Source organism: Columba livia, chromosome 1 (assembly GCF_036013475.1).
Source record: "Columba livia isolate bColLiv1 breed racing homer chromosome 1, bColLiv1.pat.W.v2, whole genome shotgun sequence".
NCBI classification, from domain to species: domain Eukaryota; kingdom Metazoa; phylum Chordata; class Aves; order Columbiformes; family Columbidae; genus Columba; species Columba livia.
Window position 1 is genome coordinate 180,437,033 of NC_088602.1, and position 19,259 is coordinate 180,456,291.

Genomic DNA, 19,259 nt, shown 5'->3' on the forward strand with positions numbered 1-19,259 from the left:
GAGTGATCTAATAATTCAATGTGATTTTCAGGCATAAAAAGCTGTAACAATTTTAAACTAAACTATTAAATACTGTGTAGGATATAAAACCTAAGCTAATTAGAGACAAAAAATACTTTATACATACTTTAAATAATCAGAGCTGCTTCCATTGAAATTAATTATTTTTTATTGGAGTGCACACTGATCATTTACAATAGAGTCAGTCATGGCCTTATGGCCTACTCATCTGCCTTTTCAGATAGAAATACTAATATAAATAACATTTAACAATTTGGCTTTTACTAACAGGGCAACAAACAGACAATGACAAATACTCACATACCAAAACCATTTTAGGAATAGCTACCTTTATGAATTTTGTTACCACTATGTGAGGTATTTCATTTGAATCAACTCTATGTATAGAAGCATCCACCCAAGAATCTATACAACTCCAGTACTAAGAACTGTAGCACTGAGGTAGATATCTAAATAGATACCAAAAATCTATTTGTATCTATCAAATACATGTATCTACATGTATGTATCTAATCAACTGTATGTATAGCAACATCCATCCAAGAATCTATACAACTCCAGCACTAAGAACTGTAGCACTAAGGTAGATATCTAAATAGATACAAAAATCTTACTGCCCGAAAAAGGTTGTCACCATTTCTATGCAATGCCTGTTCCATCTTAGCAAACAGAAGGACCAATAAAAAGCAAACAAAAAAACAACTCTTCCCTTTTATCGTTAGTTCATTCCAAATTACATAAACGGCCAGAGGAAGCAAATACTGTGACCTGTAGTAAGACTGCTTCATCTTCAGACCTTGTGTGATTACCTCAAGTAAAATACTACCCAAATACCTCTTTGTGCTGTGGTATGGCATAAGTATGAAATTCACAGAACTATTCCAGGATTCTGTGTCCTAAAGGCACCACCTTTAAGTGAATCCAGAAGAGAAGTGCAACACAATGTTAAAATAGGAATGTCTCATTTCTGTATTGTAAATTACAGAACTATATCCAGCGAAGTCAGGAGGTGACAAAGTTCAATATGGGTACAAAGAGGGTTCTTGAATTAAAGGGATAATATAATTCACAGAATAATTAGCTCAGCTCACCTTTTCAAACTACACAATTTTCTTACATTAGTCTCACTACAAACTATCTGCTGCCAATTTTTTTCCTATATGTTCTTATTTGCCATAGTACGCCTGACTTCTACCTTCAACCTGACTTTTCCCAAGCTGCCAAAAAATCCTGTATTGTGGTACTGTTATGAATCTCTCTCTTTCCTCAAATGTAGTTCTGGCCAATACTAACAAAAGAAAAGACCGGTATCTTTGCCATTAACAGCCTGCTTTGCATGAAATGAAGATAAATAAGATCTCACATGACTTACAATATTTCCACAAGCCATAAACAGAAATTAACTGCTCTGTCTACTGGAATACTGCAAAAAGAATCTGCTTAATTTAATCTTACTAAATTCAGTTCTATAGGTCACTTGTCAACAAACATGTATTAAAAATCCTGAGCGTATTTAATGCAATAAAGTAATGGAATTTCCACAGGTACACTACAACTGAGGAACAGAAACTTACTTACTTAGACTGCAAACTTGCAAGAAATGAACACAGTACGTCTCACAAAAAACAATCAAACTTCCCTGCACCTCAAAACAGAGGTGTCTTTTTAATTTTTTTACTTTATGCAAAACATAGAACAGCAAAAACTTGAAGGTTTCCTGCTATCCTTGCGGTGAAGCTTTCCCTGTCTCACAGATCTGCCTTTTGCTCTATTTATGTTGGATACAGCCTCCAAGGCTTCCAGTCCAGACAGCTATTAAAGAGGAACACAAAAGATTTCATGCCATAGTCAATTAAACAGGTGGTTAAGATCAGATAACACCAACATGTATTAATTCACATTCGTGAATATGTAAAAAATTAATTATAAGATAGATAAGAACACCTTTACAGATTTTCGTTTAGTTACTACAGTGAAAAGATATATTGCTGTGGAAGCATATACCTTTGCATGTATTTCAAAGCTAAATTATAATATAACTTAGAGCACGGAAAAATTTCTCCTTTAATCTATAAAATAAAGCAGATAATCATTTCTCAAGTCTGAAGAGATTGCAAGACCCTGGCCCTAGAGATGTTCTTCATGTCTTGCCAAGAATTTTTCTGTCAATATTCCTTATGTCAGTGAAGCACTTGTATAACTTAACCGGTCGGTGTAATCCAGCCATCACCCAAGAGGTCTCACTGACACAGGACAGTACATTACAAGCAGATTTCAGGACTTCAAGAGAAAAGCAATAAAAGGTCACTGAAGTACTTCAATTTTTGCAGCTGATGCAAACCCAATAAATACTTGTGTTGTCTGGGGAAATGATTTTCATCAAACAGAAAGTTTCATTTTGTGTAGCTTACATCAAGTGGATATCCACTGCCAGCAGATATATGCAAACTGCTGACAAAAAAACCCAATACAGCATAGATCTGATCTGACTGCAGAAAGCAGAACATTTAAAGAATACTTTATAGTTCAAGCTTACACTGCATATTAACATGAGAGCAAGAGATTTTGCAATGCTTTCTTGTTCTCAAGGGTTTCTATTAAGCAAGGATTTGGTATTAAGCTGTAGAATGCCTAGTCTGTAAGCAAAATAGGTGAACTAATTACAAATTTTATGTTATAATCCAACTCAGTGTAACTTGTGCTTAACAACTCTTATCTTATTTTCCTTATTTATATCACTGAAAATATATCGCTTGCCTCCCCCCTCAAGGACATTGGCAATTAGCTAGTCTCTGGCACAGCAGCTCTGAAAGAGCTGCATAAGTACTTCGAATGACATAGCACAACAAAAGCCTGATTTTTTTCCACACCTAATTATTTCCTTCAGTCTCACCTTCTCACAACAAAAAATACCTTTCTTTCTTCCATATTTTTTTTGTTTAAGCATTTCACTGCTTTTATTAAAAAGACCCCAAGAACTGGGCTAGTACACCATGCTACTTAGGGCAAATACTACTTTTTAATAGGACCTTATTCACTTAGAACAATATAATGCATTGTTTCTTTATTTCTCATTAAAGTATCTTTCAAAAATATAGCAAAAATACTCCTGTGGAAGTGCTCATTTGAACCTCAAATATAATTTACGGGCAAGCAGTCCATGATGTGAAAATGTTTTTGCCGCCGCAGGACAGCCAGAACAATACTGAACACTGATTGTTCATTAGTGTTTATTAGCCTGCACATTTAACTAATTGACAAGATTATGTAGTTGGTGTTCAGCCCACAAGATTTTTTTTATGGGAAATTAAACAGCATCATTTAGAACATAAAATGACATTTACCAAACTATCTTGCAACGCACCTCCCTTCCCAAGTAAATGCTATGATTGTCACCATGTCCTCAAGCAGCCCTGTTTCCATGTCAACTCTGCTATGCACATAATCTTCCCAGTCAGTCAGACACTTCACCACACTGTTTCCAAACCCAGTCACAGCTTAGGAACCTCTGAAGGATGGAGTTCAGTGCAAGTACAGGCTTGTCCAATAGATCTGTTGCTCCTAAAAAACAGCTCCTCCGTTTTTCTCCTTTTCTAGCACACTCCAGATTTTGGAAAGTGACAATTTTACAAACATGCAAAACTCCATTTATCCTAAAATAAGACAATTGAATACAGAATAAAAAGGTTTGTCAGTGTCACCATTACATACACAGCATTATCAGCACCCTCCTGCCAGATAAGGGAAACAAATCCTCTGTTGGATTCCAGAGCAATTCAAGATGCTCCTCTCTTAACAGCTGCAAACAGTATCTCCTTCCAATTGAGGAAAAAATCCAACAACAATGAGCAATCTGAAACCATGGTGAGAAGCACCTGAAAAGAAAATTCACCTTTGACGAGGATACTGCTGTGGAGCCTGAAGGTGATGCATCTCTCGATGTTTTCAGGGATTGAACTGATGTCCTCTCTTTACCTACAATTAAGAAAAAAATCATGACAGTAAGATTATATTTCAGCTATATGTTGCAGATATATGTATTGGCTTAGAAAAACTGCAGTGAAATTTGCTCGTCAGACATAAAATCTACACACTCCAGCATCTGATAAATATTAATAGCATTTTCTTCTCTTTACAAAGAGAGAACAGATAGAGCTATATTATTTCACATCTTTAGGAAAACCCATTGTCCTTTTTTTTTGATATTACCTGAAAGGGTGTATCAATATGATTTGGCAAGATGATGTGGTTTTACTTTAAATATTCCTGTAATTATATAAACAGGTGAAATATTAGACACCAGTCAGTCACTCCAGGAAACCAGGCAGTGTAGGAACTGGTTTAGCAGGCCACAGTACGTTGAAAAGCCCTGCCATGGGAAGCAGTCACATCAACCACAGGTTAGATGTTCTTTACATTATCAGTGATTTTTTTTGTAAGAGTTAAAATTGGCAAAATGACAATTCAAATTCACTGTGCTAATCACAATCCACGCATAGTTTTGCCACAGACTGGTTACAGGCAGGCCCCCAGCAGCAGAACTGGTTGTGGTGTAAATTATTAGTTTTCAACCCGTGGTCCATGGATTACACCTAAGGGATCTGCAAAAGGTAAATACAAAAAGCAAACATGTTGTCAGTAGCCCTACATTAACTAGACTATTCACAATCACGGGGAAATGGCTGACTGTTCACAAATGGAAAGCGATACAGACTTACTTTGGACTCCTTTAAATTTGTACCAATATAATTAAGAAAGGGACGAATTTAAAAGTCTATCAAATACTTCAAAAAAAGTGATATAAATTATTTTAGTAGAACTATAAACAAATATGGCTTTACTTTCATAAGTCGAAGCAATAAAGAGCAAACCTGACACCTCACTCCTAATAGCTCTTTTCTTTTTTTACTCAATGCCATAAAATAAGACTGCATCACGTTGTGTATTTTTAAATACTACTGCTACACAAAAAAAACATAAGAAAGTCTATCCAAAAATACATACTCTTAACAATAGGAAATGCTTGAGAAAAGTTGGTGTCCTACTCTTTCCCCACATTTTCATACCATATGTATAGTGTAGACTTAATACAAAGCAAAGATCAAACACCTGCTCAACTCTGTATGTTCTTAGAAGCGAGGCACTGCTATGATATTAAAGGCCTATAATCCATTCAAAAATCTTCACAGCTAATGATGAGTCTTTCAAAAATGCTACTGAAAATACTTGAGGAAGTTACCTTATCAAAAGCAGATTCCAAATTGCACTTTAACCCTTGATTTGAAGATGATGCTAAACAGAGAGCATACTTAAAAACACAGCAAGCAGCCTTATTTAAGAACTTCTAGTAGCCATGAAACAAAAGACGAATTACAAATTACCTTTAACTAAAACCACTCTTTAACGACGAAAACAAACAGCAAAAAGAAAAACTGTGAACAATTAAAAGTTCCTATAAATTCAAAGTACATGACAAAACCAAAAACGTGAAGACAGAAATAATCATGTCTTTAATTTGTCCCACTCCCCGAAGCACAGGATATCTCCCTTGACACCACCAAATAACACAGAAGCTTTGTGCCTGTGATACCTCCTTTTCAGCCCCACAGCTGAGCCACCTCCTTTTAAATACACAGACTAACTGTGCCTCCTACGTGCTTCCTTCACACTGGATTCTTTAAAGATTATCCAATTTGTGCTTGAATAGATGAAATAAGTTGATACAAGTGGCAGTAAACCATTCAAGGTTAAGTAGAGAGAGAAACCACCATTTAATTTGGAGACATAATTAGGCCATTTTTATGAATGCATGTGGCTATTGCGAACCCACAAGCCCTCCCTCCCAAGCACAATGCTTGCCAAGCACCACTACTTGCCTTCTTGCAGCTCCTCGACGTACCAGCCTACGGAGCCCACACTGAGTGTCCCAGTGAAGGAACACCAAGCACCCCGCTGCTTCTCTCCATGCTCTCCCAGCACGGCTGAACACCCCTCCTTTCTCATCAGCCCTTTCCCGCCCTTTACTGAGCTTCTTTATGTCCCCCCCCAGTTTTCTTTGTCCAAACCCTGTATTTATCCTCATTTATAAAGTGCTGGAGAGCATGGGATATTATTCCTCCTTCAGTGGAAGTCATGAGGCCAAACTGATTCAGATGGCATGATTTTAAACAGTATTACAATATTTTAAAGAAACACTGTACTGTAAGTTCCACATGAAATAGAATATACCTTGCATGTTGTAAATCTATTTAAGTACAGACTAAAATGTATTGCTGACATCTATGAGATATGTCCCACTTTATGCTACTTTTAAATTTATAATACATGAGCTTACCTAAGACAAATCATATTCAAACATGACTCTAAAAGCTATTTAAGCCATTATACCTTGCAAATAGGCCATTTTAATTCAGTCACCTAGATGAACAGTTTAGTTTTACTATTTTCCAGGGAGCAGGCAGTTATAAAGAAATAGTCCAGTATACAAGCCACATGGCCTCTTAAAACTGATTTAAAGATGATGGGGAAAGGTGTTTAACCCTGGAATTGGAAAAAAAAAAAATCCCAAAGCCACAGACCTAAATGTAACATCCCCTCCTGACCAGCATCTCTTCTGGTTTGTGAAGGTGCCTGCTTCTACTTCACTGTCTCCACTTCTGTTTGAGTAATTCTGCCAATATACTACAAATGTGACGGAAGCCAGCTCAAAATTTTAGGAAAACCCTGAAGCACTCCAATATTTCATATGGTTTCTCACAACAATTTTTTCCTGTTCCTGGTAATTATAACCTGCACTTCTACAACACTTTACAAATTTAGTTGAATATCATATTCTTCTCTTCTCCTGTACTTAAAGAAATTCACGTTCACTTAGTATGTTAACATTAAAAGAACTGCAATGATGAGCTAGAAAGAGAATTCGTATTCTACAACAAGTGAAATGATTCCTCAATATTTAAACAATGTTAACTAAACGCCACAAGATCTCTTTTGACAAGAAGTGGTACATAATGGTCCAGTGTGCCACTCCTGAAACACATGATATGCCTATCAGTGAACAAAAATAATCTAATTAATATTTTAAAAGCTGCCAAAATGAACAGTAGTTCATATACTTTACTAGAAAGCATTTGCAGAAAGAGAAATCAAATTGGATTAATTTACATCAGCTGTACAAACAGCAGTGGCTAAGATTATAGTATACTAAAACCTGCAATTTTGCCTTTTATTTCCAAATTACTTGAAGAGGAAAACCTTAAATATTTTCAAAACAGATGATTAATTAGATTTCTGGGAAAGATTAACAGCCAGGTTTTTAAAAGGCAGAACACACACAGTATAGACTGAACTCAGATGTTTCACATTTCTTTGAGGAAAACAAGACTGGAGACAACCTGAAAATGAGATGAGATTGCAAAAAAGAAAACCAGCTTCAAAAGCTTAATAATACAGAACTAAGAATATTTTCAGAAAATGTAACAAGTAGCAGTATGCACTTCAATTTCTCCCTATTTTTAAGCCTTCTTTTCTACTCGTTGAAGGAAGAAAAGTCTTCATCTTCTACAAGTATCAATAAAGTTTCTTGGAATGCAAAGAAGCACATAAAGAAGTAACAGAAGCACTTGATGCTAAAAGGAAAATAACAGACGATACTAGCTAAGTTGTGCAGCTGAAACTCCTACAGTCAGTCCAGAGCTGCTACTGAAATAACACCTACAATTTCCCACATGAAATACATACGGGAACAGAGAGTACTATGAAACAACCAAAGAGCAGACAACACTTAATCGGTACAAAATGTCTAGTTTTCCCATTGTGGAAGACAGCATGTAAAGAAAAAGGGCTTATACAGCGAGTTCCAGTTTCACCTCACTAACCAGTTCTCATCATTAATCCAGCATTACCTTGCTGAGAAGAAATATTTCTTTTATGTAAAGATGACATACTTCTGCTATGCTGGGACTGGTGGAAAGGATAGGCTTTGCTTCTTTCAGGAGAGTAGCTCCTGCTGCTGACACTGGAGCCAGATCTGCTGTGCGGAGAATCCCTTCGGCTCCCCGGCGATTCCCTGAAGAAAGGAGAGTCCCTCTTATGAGGGGATCGCTCTCTCATATAATGAGAAGGATAGAAGCTTTTTCTTCGGAAGCCATCTCTGGCGTCCCTTTGAAGACAACAACAACAACAACAAGTTACTTCATTATCCTTCTAATGTTTGTGGACCAGCACTAGATAATACAATGGCAACATTTTACATCTGGTAAATTACAAACACCTTAGCTGTCATCTGCAGAACACATCTGGAATCTTCAGCATTGTTAGAGTACTAGGCAATTAATGAAAAACCAGTAGGAAAGTAGAAACAAAAATATGTATATGTATGTAATTATTTTGGTTTGAATTCAACTACTTCATGGCTAGAAGCTGATTTCTTTATATTTTAGCTGCATTATTGAGAAATATAAGAGAAAGAGACATTCAAGACATTGAGACTCTCACATTTTATTTCTTCAGATTCACTCCACTTCACCTGGAAATTAAGCCTTAACTTACAGTAGCTAAAAATGCATATGCATATATTGCTCACGCTATTTGGCTGGTTTTCAACTCTATTTTTCTCTTAGCCTTATTTTCAAGGGTCTATGTCCCTCATTTGATTTCACACACATTGCTATGGGAAATATCCCTGTGGAATTTGAGTTTATAGCCAGCAAGGACAAAAAGAAAACTCCAGAATATCTATCCTCATGCCTATATATCCACCCAAGGTCAAATCCTGAATGAAAATATGAAGATTATACCTACTAACAAGTCTATGTCTTTCACAATATTCATTTTGAACTTTACTGTAAAATGCCACAGACACACTCACTATCACACGAAACCAAACTGATTCAAAACCATAATCTAGTAAACATCAAAACTTTCTACTAAATTTATATATTGCTGCTCCAGACCATACCACAAATGTCATGGTGACCTGCAAATTATATTAATATACATATGTCAAGGTCAAAAAACAGTATCAAATTGAACTTTACCTAAATAATCTCAAGGCTAACAAACATCCAAGCGAACACCTACTGAATCTAGACTTGTGACATCTGCCTTGGTGAGAAGACACATTGCAAAGAGAAGCAAGTACTTCTCAGCTCCTCCACAGCACTGCTAAGTAAAAATAAAGACTTCATAGCATTTATAGTAAGCCAGAATGCACCTTATTTCACTGCTTTTCTCTCCTATTTCTCATCATAGGCTGGTATTTTAAATAAGGTACTGTCTCACAAAGACAATCTGGTGGTCTCATTGAGCACAATGTAGCTATAGCTAATTTTATATTGGTGGAGAAAAGGAAAAAAGCCCTCTAGTGTACAACTCCTACAGCACATTACAGGCCCACGTTTGTGACAGGTAACAAAGGATTCGGGGTGCCAAAGGTGTTTTGGACTATCGAAAGTACACAGGCAGCAACACAACCATTCAAACTGTATTACACTGATGTGTTTTACACAGCGCTGATTTACTTCTTGCATGGAAATCACCATTTGCATGGGCGGTTCTGCTTCAGAGCACAAACACTCCACAAGCAACATTGAGGTTATTCTGTAACAGAAAAATCATCAGTGTGGGGGCATAGCCAGTAAAAATACAGACTCCTTCAGTTTATTTCTCCAATTCCTGATAAAATAAAGTATCAGGAAAATAAAATAAGTCTTTATTTTCAAAATTTTCATTTGAATCTAAAGTATGAGTCAACACTTCTCAACCACCCCGGTTTTCAGTAAAACACCAGTGAAGCAAAGCCAGGTTTTACGGTTAAAGAATCATTTCACTGTTAACTGACCACAGGCCTTTTATGGGTATCTTATCTTACACAGAAGAGTGTATTTTATAGGTCTGCATACCAAAACTGATACAAGACAATGTTACACGGATTGGCGTCTAACAGGTGTGCTAAAAATCAATATTCATCTCCTTTCTAAACATCTTTTCTGCTGTTTACTGGGACACTTTCTTCTCCCCAAGTGAGACAGGGAAAAAAAAATGAACCGTTAAATAGTACTCTATTTAAGAGCCTCTACACAGTAGCCATTGTACAGATGTTTACATCGAAGAATGAATCACCCAGGCATACACAGGATAATCCTCCTGCTTTCTTCAAAGGCCTAAGAGCAACGTGCTCACCTTTGGACACTACTCTTGAGGAAGTGTGTGGATTAACAGACTTTCCAGAAGAAAACAACCAAAGAGATCAGTGACTGATAAAACACATTTAATGAAGAAACACTCAACCATTTGTCCACTTAAATGTAGGAAAAAAAAAAATCTAAAGAAGCCAGGTGAGTTCTCAAATCTATGAGATGTAGCTGAAAATAGGAAACTAACATTTTATCTGCATAACATGTATGAACATTTCATGTAGCAATAGACCTAGACTGGGGGAGGAAGATTTAGTCCAGATTAAGAATATTAGAAAGATTAGCTCAGCATCAAACAAGTTTGTCTAGTTAAGTGGGCTTTTTTTTTATTAAAGAACACATTGGTCAAATACTTATCAGGAATGAGTTAGGTACAGCACACTTTTTCTGCAGTTTCCTTCTAAATCTCTCTCTTTCTAAAGAACCTTATTTATTTTTAAAGCACAAGCTTTCCGGTAGACCAGCACACCGCTTTTATGCCCAAAGCACATTTTTATGAGCAAGTTATTAAGCTCTAGTATACGGAGAACTTTATTATGGAAATGTTTACGGAGCTCCAGCTATTGCACACATATAATAAATGCTCTAATATCCATATAATAATCTACAAAATATAATTGAAACACACTTTTAAACAGGAAAACATTTAAAAGTCTAATTCTACAATGACATTATACACCCAAAAAAAAGGAGAATCTCACTTCCATTTTTTAAATTTTCATTCATCATTCCATGTTAATTCTTAACTGGACCCTTTCTCATACTGAACACTCAAGCCATTAACTGTATTGAATCTGATTTGGACAGCATAGCAACAGCACAACATTTCTGATGTTTTCCATTAATGTAACAAACCACACCGAACAGAACAAAATAAGCACTGTTTTATTTTTTTTCCCCTTAAATATTTACGCTAACATACACCTGCAATTTGGTAATGAAGGCCCCAATTCAGCAAAGCAGTTAAGCACATGCTTCAGATTCCAACACATACTCAAAAGGTTTATTGAGCAAGGACAATATCTAATAGAGATGCAAAATTTTGTGCTCGGCTGTAACTTTAAAATACAACTACTGCCCTTAACAACAAATACAGGATCAATCGCTTTTATTTGAATCCCTCTTTATACCTTGTATTCACATCTCACACTTAGTCCTGAAGCACAAGTTAGTTCTCTCAGCAGGACTGCAATAGGAAGTATTTGCATTTTTAACCTCCATGAAACCTAACCATTAAATTCTCACTAAAGCTGATAATCTTGGATAAACTCCTGAGATTTTGTAAGTAAACAGCCATACCCTGACATACCATTCACCAAGGGTAGCTGAGGGAAGAGCACGAGTCTGAGAGTTATTTCAGTTAACCATTGGTTCCAGTTTCTTGGAAGAAAAAAACCACAAATGCAGAATAGGCAAAGGTCCGGCTTTCTGCACAGCAGGAGACCAAGAGAATACAACAGACGGGAACTCTTCTGTTGCCAAAGGACTAGAGACACCACCTTTCCTAAACTATCACCACCACACTGAGTCCTTCTGGTCTCATCCCTCTCCGCCATTTTAAGCCCTGCAAACAACTCAGCAGCTACACTGTGGGAAGCTCAGGGCTGCAGGACGCATTCTAGTTTACAACAGGGAGTGGTACAGCTTAAGTTATGTGAAACAAAGACCAACACGAACTGGTGTGTCAGTTTTGTAACTTAAGAGTTTGTAAAGGCAAAATTCAATCACTTGCTAGATGTGAAATGCCTGGAATGGAGGTGTACTTGGGTACACAAAAGCACATCACATGCAATATGGGAAAACTTTCTGTTTGTAAAAGCAAGCCTGGTTCACTCTCAATGAATTCATGCTACCGTGCAACCACGTACAATACTCATGCTTACTATTCTCTCGGACCTCTGCATCCCAATACAGACATCCAACTTTGCTACTACAACATCAATCTACAATGCAGTCCAGCCATAGAAAATGTAACTCACACTTTCGACACTGCACTGAAGAGACTGGCAGCTCAACAGCACATCACTGGGGGGCAGAAACTGTAGGTCCTTTCAGTAACTCACAGGTGAGTGCAGCCTATCACCTGGATAAAAAGTCAAAGAAGTTTATGTGACCCCCTTCCATCTGAGAAAGATTATTGCTGTTGTCAAAGGGATTAGACATTACAGTTATGGGCTTGATTACTAACCTCAACTAAACATAACTCACACAATCTTATAAATAAATTGAGGAAATTAGGCACATCTCCTAGGACACCAGACTGCACTGTAGGAAGATTAAATAGACAAGATTTGAACCATGCTTCTTAATACAATAAACTATCCCTTGTCTCATAATAAATAGGCAAGGTGAAGGAGAAGGAAGAGTGAAACAAAAATAAAAAAATCCTCTTGCCTTCCTTGTCAGGACACTCCAGATGTTAGAAGAGGTACCAATGTGATACAGATGACATGGAAAACATTTATTAAAATATGCTACACCCCTGACCTCTGAGTTTCTCAACGTGTTAAACATCCAAAAAGCAAACACAGAGTCAAGAACACCTCTACTTCTAACACCTTCAAAGTAAACGTGGTAGAAGATTCCAGGCACCATCCTCTCTTTCAGAACTCATTTAAAGCTCTTCTAAAATCAGTGTGGGAAATTAAATGAGTGCGGGAAAAAAATGCACACTGTTTAGAGTCACGCAGCTCTATATCACCCAAAAGCAGAGGTTTTTTGGGGGGGGGTTGGACTTTTTTTTTTTTTTTGCAGAGTTCTTTGTTTTGTTAGTTTTGGGGGGTGTTGGTTTGTTTTTTTGTGGGAGCAGGGGTTGGGGGTTTTTTTTGTTTGTTTTTTACTTTACAGTCAGTGCTTGCCAAGCAATCCAATGTAGGTAAGTATTTACCTAATATACCACTAAGAACCTGAAAGAAGAGAATATCTTTGTACTATATTTTTAGGTGCATAAGTGAATTTTATGTTCAGCAAGCTATTACTCTTTTTCCCAAAGGCTATCCTTAAAATTCTTAAATAGAAGAAGGCAGAAATCACTAAATATCTGCTAAAGGAGGATTTAAGGCCTTTCCTTGGTCTGCCACAGACTGTTGTTAGTTTGCTGACACTTAAAGCAACAAGTAGTGTACTGTAGTAGTACATACTGATCTGACCAACCCTTGTGGTTGACTTTCTAATACTATCAATAAAAAGCTGCAAAAGGAAAGAGTAAGTTGTGGAACAGGTTTGTAAGCACTAATACCTTATGTCAGTAATACTGACACACAATACTCTTATTTAGTTTTCGTCTCTTTGCAAATCCCTTAATGAGATCTATAAATCAGAAAAACACTTCATTTTTCTCTGTATCAGAAAAGTGTTCCACAAATCACTATGTTCTTGTTCTTAAAGTGAAATTGGAATCAATTAGGTCAAACAGTTTTCATTTGCTTATGTCCCAAATTTTTAGAATAGTGGTACAGCTTTCTGCAGAGAAAATTTAAATACAAGTTAGCAAACTACCTCTTCTTTGGGATTTCCCAAGATAAAAGACATTATATGTATGTGAAGAAAAAAACTGTACATGATGGGTTTTTTCTTTATTTGATCTCATTTGTTCCTGTCAAGTATGTATGTAGTCTGTTCAAAATCAGTAAGCCCCAAGTTAAGACACACATTTCCTCTTACAAATTATTCAGCCATATAGCTTTATCTTTTCTAGTTTGCCTTTTCCTTTCACTTTGATTACAGTTTGTAATCACTACAATAGACATTAACATCTCTTGCCTTTTTTTTTGCCCATTTGCTATATATTACAAATATCACTTACTTGAACATATTTAACACAAAGACAAGCCATGCTTCCTAATTAAAAATTCTTTTGCAACTACTATATGCCTTCAGTTATTTCAGTGATTTAATAACAGTTAACTTCAGAGCATAGCTCCATGACAAATCATGCTGATTCAAACTGGTGCTCCTACAATTGTAATCTTCTCAACCTTCCTTGAACCCATATTCCCACTCCATGCCTAACCTGGCACTGATATGTTCTCTCAGGCAATCAAACTGGTAGATAATTATTTAATTGATAGTGGTGGGTTAGCACACAGCACAATCTCATTGAAGAGCACAAACACCTGAAACAGGACCAGGGGGAGGGAAGGACTGGAATGGCACCAGGTTTAACAGGTTTAAGCTGCTGTGGAAATAGATTTTTACTCCAGAAAGATCAGTCTCCTTACTGCATTCATGACTTTTATTTACTTATGACAAATAAAATAGGTCCCTTGGCAGAATTTTGGAGTGGTTAGTAACACTCAAAGAAGTAATACTTTTTTTTTTCTAAACATAATAGACATACATATCTAAGCAACACTGAGACCACAATATTCTAGCTATGAGTAATAAATGTAGATTCAAAGTTATTTTTTTAAAGAGAGTATTGTTTAGCAGAGACAAGTTTTAGTAAGGGATAAAATTCACAATAGCTGAATAGAGCTTTTGAAGAAGGTAATTAATTTCTTGTCACTTTAATCTCCTCTGTTAACATAATCCTTTGCCCTAGTTAGACAATCCTTCTACAAAATTATTCCAAAAGATGCATCTAGGAAGAAAAAAATTGTAGAATACATGCTGAGTTCACTACTTCATCAAACCTGAAATGGTTTCCCCTCTACTCCACTCTGGTGAGACCCCACCTGGAGTCCTGTGTCCAGCTCTGGAGACCTCGGTACAGGAGGAACACAGACCTGCTGGAGAGGGGCCAGAGGAGGCCGCAAAAATGATCAGAGGGCTGGGAGGACAGGCTGAGAGAGTTGGGGTTGTTCAGTCTGAAGACAAGAAGGCTCCAGGGAGACCTTGCTGCAGCCTTTCAGTACTTGAAGAGGGTTTAAAAGAAGTTGGACAGACTTTTTTAGTAGAGCCTGCAGCAACAGGACAAGGGGTAATGGTTTCAAACTGAAAGAGGGGAGATTCAGAGTAGATACAACAATTTTTTTTATTTTATTTTATTTTTTTTTACAATGAAGGTAGTGAGGCACTGGCCCAGGTTGCCCAGAGAGGTGGTAGATGCCCCATCCCTGGAGATATTCAAGGACAGGCTGGACGGGGCTCTGAGCAACCTGATCTAGTTGGAGATGTCCCTGCTCATTGCAGGGGGGTTGGACTAGATGACCTTTGAAGGTCCCTTCCAACACAAACTATTCTATGATTCTGTAAGTCAACAAATTAAAATACCTTTTCCATTCTACTTCCACATTGCATAAACACGCTCTCAAACACAATTTCCAAAAATAATTAGGCATACTAGACTAGGGAAGATAAGACTTCAGTTAACACAATGCAACTGTTAAGTGAGATTTCAGAAGAGAAAAACATTCCCACAGCTGGCTGACACAACACTCTTGCATGTCATGGTGTCAATATCCAGTTACACTTAAACAAAAGCACTTGTTATCAACTCACAAACCGATACAACAAAGCTCTGTAAACAAGGGAAAGAACCTTGCGTGGTTATGCAAATACATCATGAATAAATGTCAAGACTAACATTAAGAATAATTTGTTGGGATGCAAAAATAGCATCACCTTTTAAAAATAATACCAACAGCATGAGATCATGGAATCACTTTATTGATGAACTTTTCTTCAGGTGTAGATCATAACACAAACACGGCAGTAGGTGGAAATGGGATAGCAAAAATTTTCTCTTTGCAGCAAAATGCTTAATGAAAGCATGCCTATATTGTCAATAACACCAAGCTTCTCCCTCTCTTCTTCTGAAATTTACAGCACATCTCATTTCATCAATTAAGGGGGGGGAGGTTACTTGCATTTGTATAAATAAACAACATCTAAGCAAAGCCCATCCCAGTATTCTCATCTTCCCTCAATGGGAATTAAATTCCCTGAAATGTATATTCAAAACATAACAAACCAGTCTTTGGAACCAAAGCGATGAAGAATTTCTCTTCCTGAGGGCACTTATGCACCAGTCCTCTGACAATACACCCCACCCTGAGAAAGGCACAGCTACATACATTGTAAACAGAGGATCTCCTTACAGTTTAGTAGCATTATATAAACATCACTGTTAAGAAGAAAATAATCATTTTCCCAAAGTGTGACTTTTACACAACAAATCAGTGATATTACAAAATTCAACCGAGTTTGCACACAATACTGAATTTTTCCTTACTTGTATATCACAACATACTAGTAGCTGTAATAAATAGTTCTCATCCAATAACCACTGTTAAAAAAAAATATAATGATGACACCAATTTCATGTGACAATTTACAAACTTACAAAAACTGCAGTAGGCAACAGTTGTACACAGGTAAAGCCATAGATCCCTAAAACATAACATAGCTTTGGATCAAAAGTAAGTTGAATAAACACATGACAGCAGTTGAGAACTGTCATGATGAGACCTTTGAGGTTTTTTGTAACCAAATTTGGCATGTTTACTGTAATTGTTGTCAAATAAATACTTACAAGACAATTTACTACCTAGCTGTTTCTTACTCAACAATAATTCAGGCTGGGTATTTAAGAATCAAAATGTTCTTTGAGAAGATCGTAACTACCTGTCTTTAGTCCAAAGTATACTTTGTCAATCCTTTAGAGTCACAACATATAGGCTGTATTTAAATGTAACCAAAACATTTCAAGGGACCAAAGTATAAGAAATACCATACACGCAGAATCAGACTGAAATTTGTAATTATGCTTTTCAAAAACAAGCTTGCTCTGTTTTCTCTTATGGCTCTCAGCAGAAGCTAAATCCAAGATTTAGAACTCTGCTACAATTCATATAAAGGGTAAGCTCTACTGCATGAGGCTGTATATTTACAGGTTAAGCACGGAATAAAACACCAGGTAGTAGTAAGTTCTGCTAATTTGACAATTCTCTGAAAAGTTTTGATTAGAAAACCAAAGCTTCCATGACATCATTCCAAAATGAAATGGAACAGCCAGAACCCTCTGTAACCAACAACGGTCAAAAGAGTCTCCTATCAGCTAGGATGTCAGACTCGTGCAGAAGGTTCCAGGATCCCAGTTGAATGGCAAGAATACTGGCACTTACTGGCACTGACCTCAGAAGCTCATCAGGATAAATGAATAAGAGAAAACTAAATTAAATTATCAATACAGCACATATTACGGCTTTAACATTCAAACTCCTTCCCCTCAGCCTGAGATGAAAACTGCATAAGCAATTAAACCAGAGTTCTGTAAGACCCTCTAAAAGGAACAAAATTATCAGTAAACAACTTTTGAAAGCAAACACATTTTTTAGAATTGGAATGAGAATACAAAGAAATACAAGAAAACACACCTTCAGTAAGGATCACAGTCAACAGTTATGCAAATAAAAATATTTAAAAATTAAAAGCAATCACTCAACAGCTACAACTAACTTCCAGTGAAAGCAACATTCACCTTACAGAATAACCCCACAATTAGCTGAAACATGCAAAGAAGTCTAGTTGAAACGAAGAGGAACTTTTACCTCCTCCCCATATTTTTGCATGGGCAAAGGCAAAAAAATTCTGCAATTGAAAGCCTGTCCACCAGTCTCTCCTTTTCTCCTCATTCCCTCAAGCAACAAACATTTGAGAAGTGGAGTGACAGCAGTCTTGCTTTGAATGAATTTGCTAGTATAATTCTAGATATAAATGAAGCAGGTCCCACCAACATAAATAACAGCAGAAACCTAGTTTGACACAATATTCTTAGTAAGAAAACAGTCAGTGTTCACACATATATTTCTAAATTTCAGGGTTCTACCTTAAATAGAAGAAAGAGATTCACTAAAGCAACAAAACCAGACTTTTTACTTTCAATTGGATTGACCTGTAGTAGTGGACAGTCTTGAACTGTTCTTAATTCTACGCAGCTTTTAGTACAGGGCAGTTTTAAAACACTGATATCTGCATGAGAAGATTCAAGTTCTTCAAATACATTCAAAATAAAAACGCACAGTCCAAAGGAACCCAAAGCATTAGTAATACAACAATTTAGGCCAAGTAACAACAACAAAAAATCAAATTATGAAACACATATCTCAGTTTGCAAACAAATTGGTTGTCCCAAGCACAAAAGTGCTAAAGAGGCGGCGGAGCAAAAAACAACCCTCAGAGAAAATGTAGCAACTACTGAATCACTAAGACTGCTGCATAAGACATGAAGTGTAATATGAAGTCATTAAATATTTAGTGTAAACCAGAATCTACTTTTAAGTTATCTATTGCCTATTATCTTGTTCCAAAAGTTCTAACTCGCCCCTCTACCCCCTCAAAATCCCACAAGCCAAGGTAAGCTAATTTAACTAGCAGCCTAATACAATGGATCTTCTGAACTAAAGATTTCACCAGACAAGTCCTTGCCTGGAGTTGCAGACAGGTATAACGAATCTACCACAATGACCTATTATAAGGAAACCGTAATTTTGTATATGAATAAACAAGTTACTCCAGTAGTTCATGTGAATACCGGAGAGGTTCAATGTTCTGGCAGAGATTTTATTAATGTATTTATTAAAAGAAAAAGGCATGTGCTAATGAATATTATTAGAATTCTGCTTATCAATCTCTGTCAAAAGCAAGGCCATTTTCTTTGGGTGACTGCCATATTTATTTCCCCCCACACATGTTTTTTAATAAAGAATGAGGTTCTTGTATGGTGTCCCTTAAGACCTGTCAAATATTGCAACAGAACAGCAGACTTATGTACATTTTTAGCACCATCTCATAAATCCTTTTGGCTAAGTTTCTCTTCTATAAGCAAGACAAAGATCAGTTTACATTACAAGAAAATTTAAATCCAAAGCCTAAAGACCTCCCAGAATATAATACACTGTTTTAAGTAAGTATAAACTATTTAAACAGGTTCACTGTTTCATTCACTAAAGAATACTTTCAGGGGGGTAAGAAAGAAGCTACCCCCTGTAATTCAAAGGTAATTGCACAGTGATAAAGATAACTGCCTTGGCCTGTGACACATCTGAACCCTCAATATTAAATCCTGCTCTATTGAGAGAAGAGTCAGTGGCCCTTAAC

General features: G+C 36.6%; 1 protein-coding gene across 12 annotated transcripts in view; it reads right to left on the minus strand.

Moving 5' to 3' along the window:
- Positions 1–19,259, minus strand: part of PPHLN1 (periphilin 1) — a 70,565-nt gene that overhangs the window by 34,345 nt on the left and 16,961 nt on the right. For 6 of the 12 annotated variants that reach the window (XM_065048634.1, XM_065048631.1, XM_065048633.1 and 3 more), the window contains 2 exons: positions 7,926–8,182; positions 3,914–3,996 (listed from right to left, as the gene is read on the minus strand). In XM_065048634.1, coding sequence (XP_064904706.1) covers positions 3,914–3,996; positions 7,926–8,182 — 340 coding nt within the window. The remainder of the gene's footprint in view (positions 1–3,913; positions 3,997–7,925; positions 8,183–19,259) is intronic. The other 6 variants (XM_065048640.1, XM_065048637.1, XM_065048636.1 and 3 more) reach the window with 1 other exon arrangement.